General features: G+C 32.6%; 1 protein-coding gene across 1 annotated transcript in view; it reads left to right on the top strand.

The window, feature by feature from the left end:
- Lgr3 (Leucine-rich repeat-containing G protein-coupled receptor 3) overlaps nt 1-15,474 on the top strand; it is a 340,705-nt gene that overhangs the window by 286,552 nt on the left and 38,679 nt on the right. The window contains exons 5-6 of the mRNA XM_089640598.1: nt 155-226; nt 6,093-6,296. Coding sequence (XP_089496724.1) covers nt 155-226; nt 6,093-6,296 — 276 coding nt within the window. The remainder of the gene's footprint in view (nt 1-154; nt 227-6,092; nt 6,297-15,474) is intronic.

The following is a 15,474-nucleotide window of genomic DNA, read 5'->3' as shown; positions in this document are numbered from 1 at the left end:
TTTATGTAATTTATTTTGCTTAAACTATTTGTTGTTTTTATAGTTGGACCTCTGGATTTAAGGCCAGATACTGTACCTCTGTCTGGTTTATCGTTAAACAAGCTCCTAATACTGTAACAAAGAACATTATGTAATATAATTATATTTGTTTCAGCAATCTTCTTGGAAACTCTCTCACAGTCATCCCGGGCGGAACATTTCAAAATCTCACAAAGCTGAAAAAACTGTAAGCATCTTTCTGTTTATTTTCAAAAAGGCTATTCTATGAAAACTCTAAATAAATGCTTGTATGTTGATTTTTATGTACATTTTATTACCAAATACGTAGGTATAGAATGTATCGGGAGCATCTCCCATATGATAACTCAACACAGTGACAATTCAACACACTTTTAAAAAGTGATATAAAGTCATTAGAAACGATGATATATTTTTTTAACCTAACCTAACCTAACCTAACCTAACCTAACCTACTTAACCCAGTTAATAAAGTTTTTGTTTCATCACTTTCATTATCATTGTGATGATTTATCCGGTCACCCTCCCATCCGTATCCTATATTCCGTTTTGTATCACATACTAATTAGAAACATTAAGACTCCTATTTCTAAGCATCTTGAGCATAAGTAACTATTTTTCTGTGTTCTGGCTTAACTTTAACTAACATACTGTATAGATATTTGTTTTATATAAGCTATTTGTTACTAATAAAAGAAATATTGAAAAAAAACGCGTGTTTTTCGCGACAAGAATTGAACATGCTCTAATCGAGTATTTAATCGCGGCGAATACCTTGTCAGACGAAGCGATTTCGTTGAAACTATTCAAATAGCAGCGGCGAAATCGCTCCGTGCGTCCGAGCCTTTACAGAGTTTAATTCTATAAAAAAAACATCTGTTTCCAACAACTAAAAGTATTCGAAAATTCAATTTTTTTATGCTGCAAACAAATTACAAAATATGAGACTAGAAATCGGTTTTCTAATTTCACTTAAGTCCACACATGTTGCAATAATTCTGCCACCCCCTTTGTATGGAGTTTTTTTCTGTCTGGCTCAATATCAGAAAACCAGACACCGTTGTTATGGTGCGATTTAGGTATTTTTATTATTTTTAAACTGACTTGTATGGGAGTTTGATAGCGAAGGCAATATAAACTTACTTTATGGACGTATTCGACTGTCATGAAAAATTTGCCACCCTTCTGAGTCGTGAAATGGGAACTGTCCCGTGATGGATAATATTGTGACTGATAGGATTTATTCATTATATGTAATAAATCTTCATTATACAGTTTCCATTTCGCAGACCTTTACCGAAAAATCACATTGACATCTAATATCGGTGTTTATTGTGAGAAGTTGCCAATTACGAAATAATATTTTTTTGACCTCATGTTTTGAATATCCACCGATATATAACATCCTCCTTTGATCACTTACAGCGTTACTAATAAATAAACTACTTCACAGTCGTTATTCGGTGTTTTGCACACATTGTACAAATACTGTACAATTTCTAATTCGAATAATTACTAATAAAGAATGTCTTTACTATAACATAGCAGAATCACGCATGCGCCTTATGCGCCATTCGCATTTTTTCACGGGAAAATGACACTGTGCAGATTTGTAACATGTGATTTAAAGCATGTTTTCGTTAATAATTTCTATTCTAATGACCAATTCATTATCGTATTAGTATAATTCAATATATATACAACTATTTGTATCATTTATCGTCAGTTTTAATCCATTAATATTGTCACATTGTGAACATAGTGTCATGTTACCGGAAAAGTTTTTTCGTAAATATTACTTTTCAATTATTGACTTTTAATTTTTGTTGTTTGTTTTTGGGGTGTTATGCCGTGTTGCGCTAACTCCTTCTTTAGCCGACGTTTCGGACAGCGTTGCAGTGTCCATCATCAGGGCAGATCCGGTAGATCACACATCTTCGGATCTACCGGATCTGCCCTGATGATGGACACTGCAACGCTGTCCGAAACGTCGGCTAAAGAAGGAGTTAGCGCAACACGGCATAACACCCCAAAAACAAACAACAAAAATGCTTTTAGCCGTGAAAATCTAAAAACTTACATTGACTTTTAATGTTTAAACTTCCATAGAAGTAATATTTTTAATAATATAAATGCCTTCTTCGTATTTATGTAAATACAACTTTTAAAAATCAACGTTCATACTGTGCCAAAATTAATCCAAAATGCCAATTTTTTTAGTTTTCCTCTGGGAATTGTTAATATAATTTTGAATAACTTTTAGTTGAATGAACCAGATAAATGGACAATTTTTTTGCAAATTCTTTTAATTATAAGAGTGCGTATTTTGAATTTTAAATTCTGTAAAAAAATTTGACGTTATGATCAAAAATGTTTGTGGTTTTTTTTGTTTAAATTTTTTTCATATTTGATATTAAAATATTGCACTTTTTAAATATGACCGTATATTGCAATTACAAAATTCAAAAAATTAATTTTATCTTGTTTCTAAAATGGTATTAATTTGTATTACATCTTCAAAATGAAGAAAAATATGGAACATTTAAAATACATTGGAAAAATACTGAAATGAGATTGGAAATTATTGTTATTTGAAGTTTAGATAACAGATAAACCTGCCTCTTTGACTGGATAAACGATGTATATATCTTATGTATCATTTCGTAAACTATTTTATGCCAGTTTCTATTTTATGTTTATGTTAGTAAGGTTTTCACATGCACGGTCGTTTATAAATAAAATAAAATTTTAAGACCGTAATGTTAAGTGTAAATTTGTAATCAAATAGTTTATTCACCTATAGTCAATTTAAGCAACACAATAATTGGGGGAAACTTTAATAATAATACGGAAACCAATAGTGGCATAGTAGGAAAATAAAGCTCATTAATATAATATCAATTATTGAAGACAAAATTAGCGATTCCCAAACAAATATTTGAAACAGAAAAATATACGGTCACATCTAAGACTCGACCCCAAGACCCTTGCCTTGCCGGGGCACCGCTCTACCTACCTACTCTAACTGAGCTAATGGGACCCTATCTCCTTCGGTCATATTTAACTGTATCATATTTTGAATAAGAACTACCGACATTGCCTTAATTTTACTCACCGCACATTATTATTATTATTACTCATTTTTATTGGCTCGAACTAAATCCAATCTAGACAGTGTCTTAGATAAATATATCTTATTTTTATTTTATTGTGCGACATCTATTGATTTTATCTGCAAGAAAGTAAAATAAATAGAATAAAATCAGAAAAAGATACGATCACATCTAGGACTCGAACTCAGGACCCTTGCCTTGCCCTTCTGATTTTTCTGTTTCAAATATTCGTTTAGGAATCGCTAATATTGTCTTCAATAATTAAATTTTACAATTTGAGGTTTTACTCATTAAGTTATTCCAAAAAATAAAATAATATGAATTTGGTGTGTGGAAATAATATATATCATCTGTAAGTGGCTTTACCACAGTTCGATAATGCCTTCAGATGGCGAAACAGCTGTCAAGCTTAATAATAATAATCACACAGCAGAACTTAAACATTTGTTTTTAAATTGAATAATAATATTATTGAATATAATTTTAAGATTATCTCTGAGTTGAAAAGTAATTATTTGAAAAAAATCACGTTGTTTTTTTAAATACTACTTAACTCGGATTCAAGGTTTTAACTCTATTTTAAGTACGTCTTGTTTATTATTTATATTCATGTTATAATATTAATATTAGCGCGCTCCCTCTATTATTCGTATTAACATATCTTCCTATACAGAGCCTTAAATAAATTGTATTAACATTTATTAAACTCCTTACTAACATATCTCTCAAACAAATATTCTGTTAAAGAAACCACTTATATTATTTCTTTTATGTTTGTAACTAATGTATTTATGTATATCCCTTCAAAATTGCTATCTAAGGTATTGTTAGTCAATCCCGTATTCTATTTGGTTTTATCGGTATATTTATTTATTTCCTCTACTCTTTTATTTCGCAGATTTTTACATTTTATTCAACCATCCAAGGAAACATTTTATAAATGTAATATTACCAGATGAAATCGTTTTATGTATGTTTTAGTGGCAATACGTCATTGCACACATTATAAAAAATAAAATTCACTTTTTTTTTTTTTAAACAACAACAAAACAAAATGATTTGAAATAATGTAGAATTTATTTTCAATATGCCTCATAATTACTAATCTCATTAAAAACTTCAAATTCGGGGCATCATGTTAAAAATAATAAATAAATAAAGATCACGAAATTATCTAAAAAAATCTTACAATTTTGTGACTAAAAATAGTGACAAAACAGAAGATTATAAGAGAATAGTTTATGCTACGTTTACCTAGGTAAGCTTAGGTTAGGTTAGGTTGGGATACTTTAGTCTAGATTAGGGTAGGTAAGTTGTTAAATTTGTTAAAATTATATGAATATAATACATATCTCATTATTTACAAAATCAATAACAAACTTATACATAAAAATACAGAACTTATTAAAACGTCCAAAGTACACACACACACTTTACACGGCAACACGATAACATACATTTAAACACCATACATACTCACTTTGGCAAGCAATCCATTGGTTACGAGGGAGGCAACATATATAATAATTGCCCTCAAGACAAAATTAAAAATGAAAAAGAAGAAAATTGTTCACTTTTATGCTCAATCAAGAAAACACTGAAAGTGAATAATATTGTTATGTAATGTAGTTGTAGTGAAATGTAATTTAAAATGTATTTACTTTAATTATTTCTAGTTAAATAAGTGACATTTTTATTTTCTTTAATCTAGAATAAAAACTTTAAATAAAGGTCTTTGTTATTTTTCCATTTTTATTCAGTGTTCTGTTTTTTTCATCAAACCATATTTTATATTAAAATCTAAAATGGTAATATTTGTTAATTTTCATGTGTCTTCTACGTTTCTTGGAATAAACTCGTCGAAAACTTACGAATATGTTCGTAAATAAGTGAATTAAGATTAATTGGTTCAACTTACTTAACTCATTTTGTGGGTTAACTAACTAATTTGTCCTACCCATGCCAAATAAGTTGTAATAATTAACAATATTATTAAATAAAATACAAAAGTTATAGGCATGTATACCAGCTGCTCTACGAACAGCGTCTCCCAACCTTTATTTCTACGCCGCTTTGAAAGTCGGTGCAATTTTTTTTTTCAAAAGTTGAAAATAATACTTATATTGAATTCGGTTTTTTAATGTTTTTTTTAGGATATTTAATAAGTTTACAGAAAAAATATTGCATTTTTCTTTTTCCAAAAGAAATTGTTTTAGTTGTAGGTTCAGTATATTGTTGGAATGTAGAATGTATGTTGTAATGCGGATCTTGTGAATCGACTCGAGTTTGTATGTGAAAAATTATCCTAATTTATGAAGGCGTAAATTAAAATATCTTTTGAATATAATTGTTACAGAAATAGTTATATTAAAAAATCAATTCGGGTCATTTAAAACATAGTCTGGGAAATCCCGTTTTTAACCGCATTACGAATAATTAGAAAAATTCCAAATAAATTAGCAAAACTCATTTTTCTCCATGTGGTTTTATAGTCCAATAGCATGAATTTCCACATCCTTTAAGACCATATTTTAGATGAGATTAGCCAAAATTTTATTGGTTTTTCTTTATCTAAAATGTTTCTTATTGTTTTGAAAAAATATGTAGTATTATTCTAGAAAACAATCACCGTGTGGTTTGACGTATTTAATAAAATAAAATAAAATATTTTGGTTAAAAATCACGAATTCTTATTAATTTATTGACCAACCGGTTTCGTTTAGCTCAATGATGTTTGAGTAAAATGAAACAGGTCGGTGGATAAATTAATAAAAAATCGTAGTTTTAAAATAATAAATTGTTTTATTTGATTACAAAGGTAGTAGTTCGGAAACATTCGACACGCTTCCATGTCATGTCTCCTTCTGTTTCTATTATTTATGGTCATACCACGTGTTGCTTACATTTGATTAAAAAAAACATTTTTATCTCATTGTTAACTAAACCATTTTTTGTACACAGATATCTCCAGGATAACCTTCTGGAAAGAGTCGTAGAGGAACAACTGCGAGGCCTCTCCTCCCTAGAGTGGCTTTTCCTGCAAAATAACCTCCTGCAGGACTTCCGACTTTCGCCGGACGTTGCATCGCTGCACTGGTTGGGTCTGGGCTACAACCAGTTAAGGGTTATACATCCCTTTCCGGATTTGCCGAAGATTTACGAAGTGTAAGTTTTATTTTTTAAGTAATATCTTTTGATTCAGTCCATAAGGGAACACGCTTCCAAATGCCACTTAAAAACAAATATTTCAAAACAAACCCGTCTTGTTAAGCCTGAAATCCCCAAAATTATAAAAAATACAATCAAAGAGGATTGGCTTAGATAATTTATTAGTATGAAACCGCGCTCACAAAAGTGTCGCTAACGTCGTTCACCATTCTTTTTAACGATAAACTAATGTTTATAAGAGAAGGGTTTTTTTGCATACTATAAAGGATAACAAATTATTATAATCATTATTTGTTCGCCTGAAATATCCATACAAATTGAAAATATCTCTCGAATTCCGCTGACGGGAATTGAACCCGCACCTTCCGATGTCCGGTCAGGTGCTCTGAACCACTGAGCTACGTCGGCTCATTTCCAACACGCCAAATAATTCAATATGTACTAGTGAAGTTATCTTAGCCAGTATTTTTGTGTTCTTTATCACTATACGTTATTCCATGGATAAGTTATCAAGAGCATTGTGAAATTCCCCCTAAGAGGGGTGGATAGAAAAGGCTATTGATCGGTTAATTATAGTTGGTATAGTAATATAAATACGTCAGAGTTTTATTTTTCAAACAAAATTTACGTCATTTATCTACGTATCACCGTCACAAATAATATTTATATATTTATGTCAACACACCTATAATCCGTTTTTATCATCTCATTACTCTTCAAATAGCAATTTCAACATAATAATTATTGTTAAAGAGAACTACAATTACTATTTGTATGTGCAAAACACAAATACATTAAATTCTCAAAATGGTCCAATCAATTAATGCCACGTAGTAAGCCTTCAAAGATGGTTTGAAAGGGAGATAAGTAAATACGAATGTTAGAGGGACGCACTAATATTAAAAAACGATAAAAATTAAGCGAAAATGGTAAAAATATTTAATCAAACACGACTCGTTTCAAATATAACAAAACTCTTTCGACAAATGCTTTAGTTGCATTTAAAGATACACTGTGATTTTTTTTCATGCCTATAACATGGTGACCGGATAACTCATCAAAATGATAATTCATCACATTTTTAAAAAGTTATATAAAGTCATGGAAAGTGATGAAACATAAACTTTATTAACTGGTTTAAGTAGGTTAGGTTAGGTTAGGTTGAATTTTTTTTCATCGTTTCTAATGACTTTATATCACTTTTTAAAAGTGTGTTGAATTGTCACTGTGTTGAGTTATCATGGAACCCTATAACATATTGAATAACAGAACAAAGAGTGTTTTTAATAATTTTTGGAGTTTAATTTGCGTTTTTTTTCTATCGAGTGAATTTAATATAATTAACGTATATATTTTTTTGGAACTTAAAAACTTAAAGAGTTTACGAGAAACTTGTTATAAATCGGTGAAAATTGGGTAAAGAGGGGGTTAAATAATAGATTAAAATCATTATGTTTCCACACTTGTTGTTGCATTTCATAAACGAGTGATGGAATGTATTATTTTCGTTTAGTTTCGTGCATTTACCGGTGCGATTACTTAACTGAATTAATGAACTGAATTGATTAACTGGTTTGAAATAGTCCGAGTTTTCCGACTGGGCGTTCAATCCGCAATAGTAATCAATGTATTTCGCAATATTGCGGCCATGTTGTGCGTTGGCATCGATTGCATGGGGATGAAATACAAATAAGGACAAATTCTACTTAAAGGAACTGTGAAATGGGCACTTAATAATAATTACTTCTAGAAGTCTAATTTAAACTTTTCTACAATAAACTGCTGTTTGTCGTTATGTTTCATTAATGATTTTCCCCTGATATCCTTCTTTTAAGGTCAACATTATGGTTTTTTTAAGATGTTATTTATTTCATCACTGAAGATCAAATAATTATAAGCAATAATTAGTCGCCTGAAATATCAATACAAACGGAAAATATCTCTCGGGTAAAAATAAATGCCGCCAACGGGAATTGAACCCGTACCTTCTGATGTCCGGTCAGGTGCTCTGGACCACTGAGTTATGTTGGCTTAATCCAACACGCCAAATAATTCAATTTGTACTAGTACCTCAATCAACAATTACTGCTTATTATATTTGTTCACCAACAACCAACTTTATTTATGTAGGAAAGGCTTTGTTAGTGCTAAATTTACCACATATTATATCTATATTTGTTTTTTTTTTTTTTTTTTTGTATTAGGCAATTCACCCTAAAGAGAGTGCTTTGTGCCGATTGGGTTAAGATATATGGTTAAACTGATGTGAATTATCTATAAGGGGACTGGACATATCATATATTAAAGTCATTCAAATCTATAAACTTATAAAGAATAGAATATACGCGAGAGTTGTTGAGAGACAGCAAATATGGAATACTAAGGGGAGACTGGTGGGTGATTTTAATAAGCAATCGATACATGCCTTTGAAAGAAGAATGGTTTTTACAATTAAAGAAGACATGGTCAAGAGTCTCATCCTCCACACCACACTGGCATAATGAACTTTCGAGCACCCGAATTTTAAACAAATGAGTTGCAATAGAGCAGTGGCCAATTCTCATTCTCGAGATACAGGAAATAAATCTTTTGGACTTTTTTTTGCCGTGGAACCAGGGTTTACTTGGAATATGATTTTGTATTCCAGCATAGAAAAATCCAGTTTGAGTTTTCGTGACTGTCCAATTTTCTTCCCAGGAACGAGACATGTTGGATTTAAGAATAGAGAAGACGTCAGAGACAGGAATTTTAAAATCTAAAGGAATAGAACCAGATACAGTTCCAAGTTTAGCGAGAGAATCAGCTTTCTCGTTACCCTCAATTCCTAGATGGCCAGGCACCCAAACCAGTATTGTCTCAAACATAGATTCATTTAAAGAATCGAGGATTTTTTTAATATTACAAATAACATAGTCTTCTGGACATCGAACGATATTAGAGGAAATTTTTAATACTGCACTTAGAGAGTCAGTACACACCAAGGCTCGACGAATATTGAGGAGTTGGATTTGAATTAAAGCTTGTTCAATTGCGAAGCATTCTGCAGTAAATATGGAAATTTCTTTAGGCAATTTATAAGACAGATTAACATTGAATTCAGGAATATATACCGATGCGCCACATTCTTTGTGGTCGGATTTGGAACCATCTGTGTATATGAGGGAAAATCCAGGAAACTTTGAAAATATAAAGTTTTTAAAATGTTCTTCAACATTTTGAAAGTTATTAGCTGATGATAAAATGTTCGTCCGGAAGTCAGAAATTATTACGTTTGGGATAAAATTAATAGCATTAAACGGGGTACTGTAAATAGGAAGGATTGGATCATCTTGTAGATTTTGAAGGTAAGAAGACAGATGTCTAAATGATAGAAAACTTTTTAATAAGAGAGGGAATCGATCTCTATCTATTACCCTCCTTCTGCTATTTAAAATACTGAACAAACGATCGAGACTCTGTTCCAATGGGTGACGCGATAAAGATAACGCTTTGAAGATATATCTATCCGCGAGGTATTGTCTTCTCAAAAATAAGGGAGGATCTACACATTCTATCTGAAGAGCATTAATTGGAGAAGATTTCATTGCCCCAATAATCATTCTAAGCCCTTTTGATTGGATTCTTTCAAGTTTTTTATCCAGATATTTAGGAAGTGGGTCGAAAAGAAATGTGCCATAATCCAAGTGACTTCGAACGAGGGAATTATACATTAGTTTAAGAGTAGTAGGATGGGATCCCCACCATACTCTGGAAACAGCTCGCATCATATTAAGCCCCTTTTCACACTTAGCAGAAACGTTCTGAATATGCGGGAGCCAGGAAAGCTTATGGTCCAAAAGCAGGCCAAGAAATTTTATTTGCTTAACGATTTGAAGGGGGAAATTATCAAAAGAGACTGTAAAGTTAGGCAGTTTTCTTTTGCGAGTAAAAGCCACTACCTTGGTTTTAGAGGTAGCTAAATTCATTCCATTTGTCAACATCCAAACTTTAATATTATGTAAGGCCAAATTTAATTCCTTCGCAGCATGCGATAAATTTTTGTGAAATAAATATATGAGAAAATCGTCCGCAAAATAAAGTCGCTTAATAGACGAAGGGATTACAATGTCTAAATCACTTATATAAATATTAAATAATAATGGACTGATTACAGACCCCTGGGGTAGCCCTTTCCAAAGTTTGCGCTTCAATATGTTTGAGGAAGAGTGGATAATAATGGTTCTGTCTGTTAGCAAGTTGATAATAAATTGAACTAATTTTATGGGGATTTTTATTTTAATTAATTTTTCCTTCAAAACATCAATTAATACATCGTCGTAAGCTGAAGAAAGATCTAGAAATGTGGCCAATGTACAAGAGTTAAGGGATTGAGAAATACGGATATCTGTTGTTAACAAACTTAAATTATCCATAGTAGATTTCTTTTTACGAAAGCCGTATTGATTAGGAGGGATAATACTGTGATTTTCAACAAACCATTCTAATCTGTTCTTTATCACATGTTCCACTACTTTAATTAAACACGACGAAAGAGCAATAGGACGATAGGATGAGACTTCGGACGGATTTTTCCCTGGTTTTAAAACCGGGAGGATTTTTTGAACTTTCCAGACATCCGGAATAAATCCTGTTTCAAACATGTTATTAATTAAGGATAAGAAATATTCAACCGACATGTCGGAGAATGCTTTAAAGAAGCTATATAATATTCCATCAGGACCCGGAGAAGAGTCAGAAAGAGATTTGATTACTCGTTTTAGTTCACTAACTAAGAAAGGAGAGTCTAGCCAGTTAGAGTGAGATGGATATGAAATAAAAGAGGGCATTTCTTCACATCTGGCAACTGAAGGAGGGGCAATCTTATCAGCAAAACCCATAATAATTTCCTCCGGAATATGTTTGGTACGCTCCGGAGCATATGACGAACCGAATTTTTTTAAATTAGTCCAAACAGATGACTGGGGAGTTTCAGGAGACAAGTTTTCACAAAATTTTCGCCATCCAGACCGCTTTTTATTTTTCAAAATACGTTTAGTTTCTGATTGGACGCGTTTCACTGATAAGAAATTTTCAAAAGACATGCATTTGCGGTAAATGGAAACTGCTTCTTTTCTAGAGTTAACAGCACGAGTGCATTCTTCGTCCCACCACGGAGTCGAATGTTTAGTTTTAATGTTAACTTTACGCTTTGGAATGGATTTTTCTGCTGCTTTTATAACTATACTAGGAAATAATTCACATTGTGTTCTGATGTTCCCAAGAGAAGATTTTACAGAGTGAACAAGAGAGTCTAATACAGAAGAAAAAAATCTCCAGTTCGCATCTTTCGTTTTAAATTTAAAATTATTGTTAATTGTAAAGGAATGCGAGGTGGTTAGATAGTGAAAGAGGATTATAATAGGGAAATGATCACTGGAAAGGGGGTCTTTAAGTATGTTCCAAGAACATTTACGAATCACCGAAGATGAACAGAGAGATAAATCAACAACACTTTTCCTTTGTTGAGGGGGGGTGAATCGGGTTGGAGATCCGTCGTTTAAAATACATAAATTATGGGAATCAATAAAATCTAAAAGATTACGGCCCGAACGATTCGTTAATTCACTACCCCAAGAGGTAGAATGAGCGTTAAAGTCGCCCAGTAACATATACGGGGGACGGATCTGAGACATAAATGATGACCATTCGTTTTCATCAAAAATAGTGGAGGGAGGGACATATATTGATAGTATTGTAATATCACATACAACAGCTGCTACTATCTGAAAATTGTTAGAGAGAGTATGAAACATGATTGGTTTGAAAGGGATAGAGTCATGGATGATTAAGGCAGCGCCACCTTTACCATCCAGTCTATCATGTCTAAGACAATTATATCCAGAAATCTTAAATAGATACGAGGGTTTAAACCACGTTTCAGAAATAGCGGCAACTGAAATTTCATGTTCATCGAGTAATTTTACAAGTTCAAATTTATTACAGATTAGACTTCTGATATTCCACTGAAGAATTCTGTTCAGTTTCGGAGACATTAGGAAGACAGGATAATAATGATTTAATGCAATCGGCAGCGTTGGACGGTATATTATTGTTGTTTGAAAGAATAGAAATTAAGAGGGTAATTAAAGTCTGAATGAAAGCAGAATTTTCATTCACCACTTTCCCTAAATTAGTGGAAGATTGGAAACTATTTAAAGCACTCCCGTTGAGTGTCTGAGATTTATAATTCCCATTTGGGTTAAACAAAATATCATTATGTTGATTTTTATCAATAGAAGCAATAAATTTTGGTTTTGGTTTTAGTGGTATAAAAATTGTTTCCCTGTGAGAAGATGATGGAGGAGATTTAGAGTAAGATAGATTGCTAGGAATTGAGGTAGATGTTACCTCTGCAAACGATTTTATTGCAGGTGGGAATAATTTTGATGCCTGGAAATATGAAATGTTGTCTGAAGCCATTGATTGTTTAATATTCCTTTGTCTAGTCAATTCTGGACAGGCCACACTAACTGCTGTATGATTTCCCTTGCAGTTAATGCAACGTGGATCATTCGATGATTTTTGGCAAAGATCAAAGGGGTGGTCTTCTCCGCAATGAAAACAACGTGGAGGGGAACGACATATGGGTTTTGAGTGTCCGAAACGGCAGCAGTTAAAACACTGGATCGTCGGGAATTTATATACTTCCACAGAGAGTGCGTTGTAATAAATAAATACCCGAGATGGCAAAGTTTGGCCTTCAAAAGTAATAACAACCGATTGTGAGGGTTTCCATGTAGTGGTTCCATTAGATGTATCTTTGTAATTTAATCTACGTGCTTTTAAAACCTTGGGGGTCACTTGAGAATCATTAAGTGCATCAACAATTTCAGATTCTGAGAGATCGGTTGGTATACCTCTCACTCGGCCCATTCTAGTAAGGTTGTAAGTTGGAATATAAGATTTAAATTTGTGGTGTGAAAGCGTATCTATTTTTTGGACAAATTCATTTGCAAAGTTTGCGGATTTAAATTCTAGGGATAACTTATAGCGGCCTTCCGGCTTAATAGATCCGTTAACTATGCCAAGGTTACTGTTTTTTGAACTAAAAATGAATTTCCCGAAATCCAGAGGATGAATGATTTTTCCTTGTTCAGTACTTTGGACATTGACAATGAATGGAGCCGAGGAAGATGGGGAATAACTTAGTTCAGTATTTTTAGATTCTGATAATATGGTATCCTTACGACTTTCCTTAGGGTTTGAGGTTTCATCGGATTGCGAAGGTTTAATTTTGGGTGGTACATTAAGACAGAGCGATGGTCTTCGTTTTCTGGAAGGGAGTATTATAGAAACATCCGATTCATACTCATCTCCAATATTAAATATGGACTCGGGGTCAGGAGGTCGATTTTCATCTTCCTCCATATTTATAATTAATTAATTAACAAAAAAAATAATAATACAGTCTATTTGATTGACTGTACACACTTATTTATCAAAACCTAAATATAACAAACAAATAATAGAAAACAAAAATGTAACAATAATTTCTTATCTGTACGAAGTCCGCGACAGCAGGTAGGCAATTCGTCAAACACAGAGCACGACTATCCACTACCGTAGTTCGATGAATATTTTGACTTGTCAAATATATTTTTTTTTTAATGATTAACTGTTGATTTGTATTGATATTTCAGGCGACTAATTATTGCCAATAATTATTTGTTATCCTTTATGCTATACATAAAACCTTGTCTTTTAAACATTAGTTTATCATTCAAAAAATAATTGAAGAAGATAATACTAATAAATCGGTCGGTGGCCGAGCAAACATCGCGTTTGGGTCCCACCCAGGAGTAGCGTGTTCAATTCCTCGGCTGGCTAAGTCCTCCGTCACAACACAAGCAACATTTTCAGCTTACTGTGGTGGTAGTAGGAGATTTTCAAATATTGTCAGGTTATTCGTAACCCGGGAATGTTTGTCTTTCTTTTTAAACTCAAACAAAAAAAAATCTAAGCGAAACATAAAACAGAACAAGACACAGAAAATAAAAATAAAACCGTTATGTTCGCAACTGGAAATCGAAACCAGGATATCTGTATTACAGGAACAATGCTTAAAAAATTAGGTCACAATGGCTGAGTGGATTTAGGCGCTGTCCAGTAAGACAGAGTTCCTGGGTTTGATTCCCAGTTACGTCAATCACTTTTTTCTGTGTCTTGTTCTGTTTCACGTTTCCTTTAGATTTATTAATATCATCTTCTTCTTCAATGATTAATATTACAGTTATGGGTATAACCTTCAAAAATTAATTCCAAATAAATTGTCATTAATTTATTTATATTTCATATATATTTATTAGTAGCGGACTCCGCAACGCATTTACTGTTGTCTTTTTCGGGCGTTTCCACTTCTTCCACCATTCACTACTATATACCACAATTTTACTGTTAAAAAACTACAGGATTTTCCAATAAGAGGTGTTATTTTGATATTCAATCGTTAAAGATCAATGGTTTCGTTGCTTGTGTGGCACGTAGCGCCGTCTTGTTGAAAGTAAACGTTGTCCAGATCAATACCATCCAATTCCGGCCATAAAAAATCATTAATCATCTCTCGATAGCGATCCATTCACCGTAACTGTTGCTCCAGCCTCATTTTCGAAAAAGTAAGGTCCAATGACTCCACCGGACCATAAACCGCACCAAACAGTCACACGTTGAGAATAAAGAGGCTTTTCAACAATAACTCTTGGGTTTTCCGAGCCCCAGATGCGAAAATTTTGCTTGTTGACGAAGCTACCGAGGTGGAAATGGGCCTCATCACTCAAGATGATTTGCATTTGATTCCTTCAAGTGAATTTAAATAATTTCAATGCGTTGTTGAAGCGTGTATCGTTCCATTTTTATTAATGGCATAGTTTCTACTTGTCAAGTGTTAAAAAATGACAGATTCAAAAGTAACATCTACCGAAATAGCGGGCTATTCAAAATAACACCTCTTATTGGAAAACCCATTACATTACATCGATTTCAATTCTACTCCGTCTCTCATTCTGGTGCAGAGATATTCTATGCAATTCAAATCACTCTAAATATTTCTGGCTTTAAAAATAATAAGCTTAGAATATTTTCAGCGATATCATTGAAGAACTTTACGAGATTTTAGATTTTGATTTTTGCGTTGCTGTCG

This window comes from Hesperophylax consimilis, chromosome 15 (assembly GCF_061612785.1).
Source record: "Hesperophylax consimilis isolate HC1 chromosome 15, BYU_Hcon_1.0, whole genome shotgun sequence".
Lineage (NCBI taxonomy): Eukaryota > Metazoa > Arthropoda > Insecta > Trichoptera > Limnephilidae > Hesperophylax > Hesperophylax consimilis.
The sequence above is the reverse complement of the archived record's forward strand: the minus strand, read 5'-3'. Positions and strand labels throughout refer to the sequence as shown.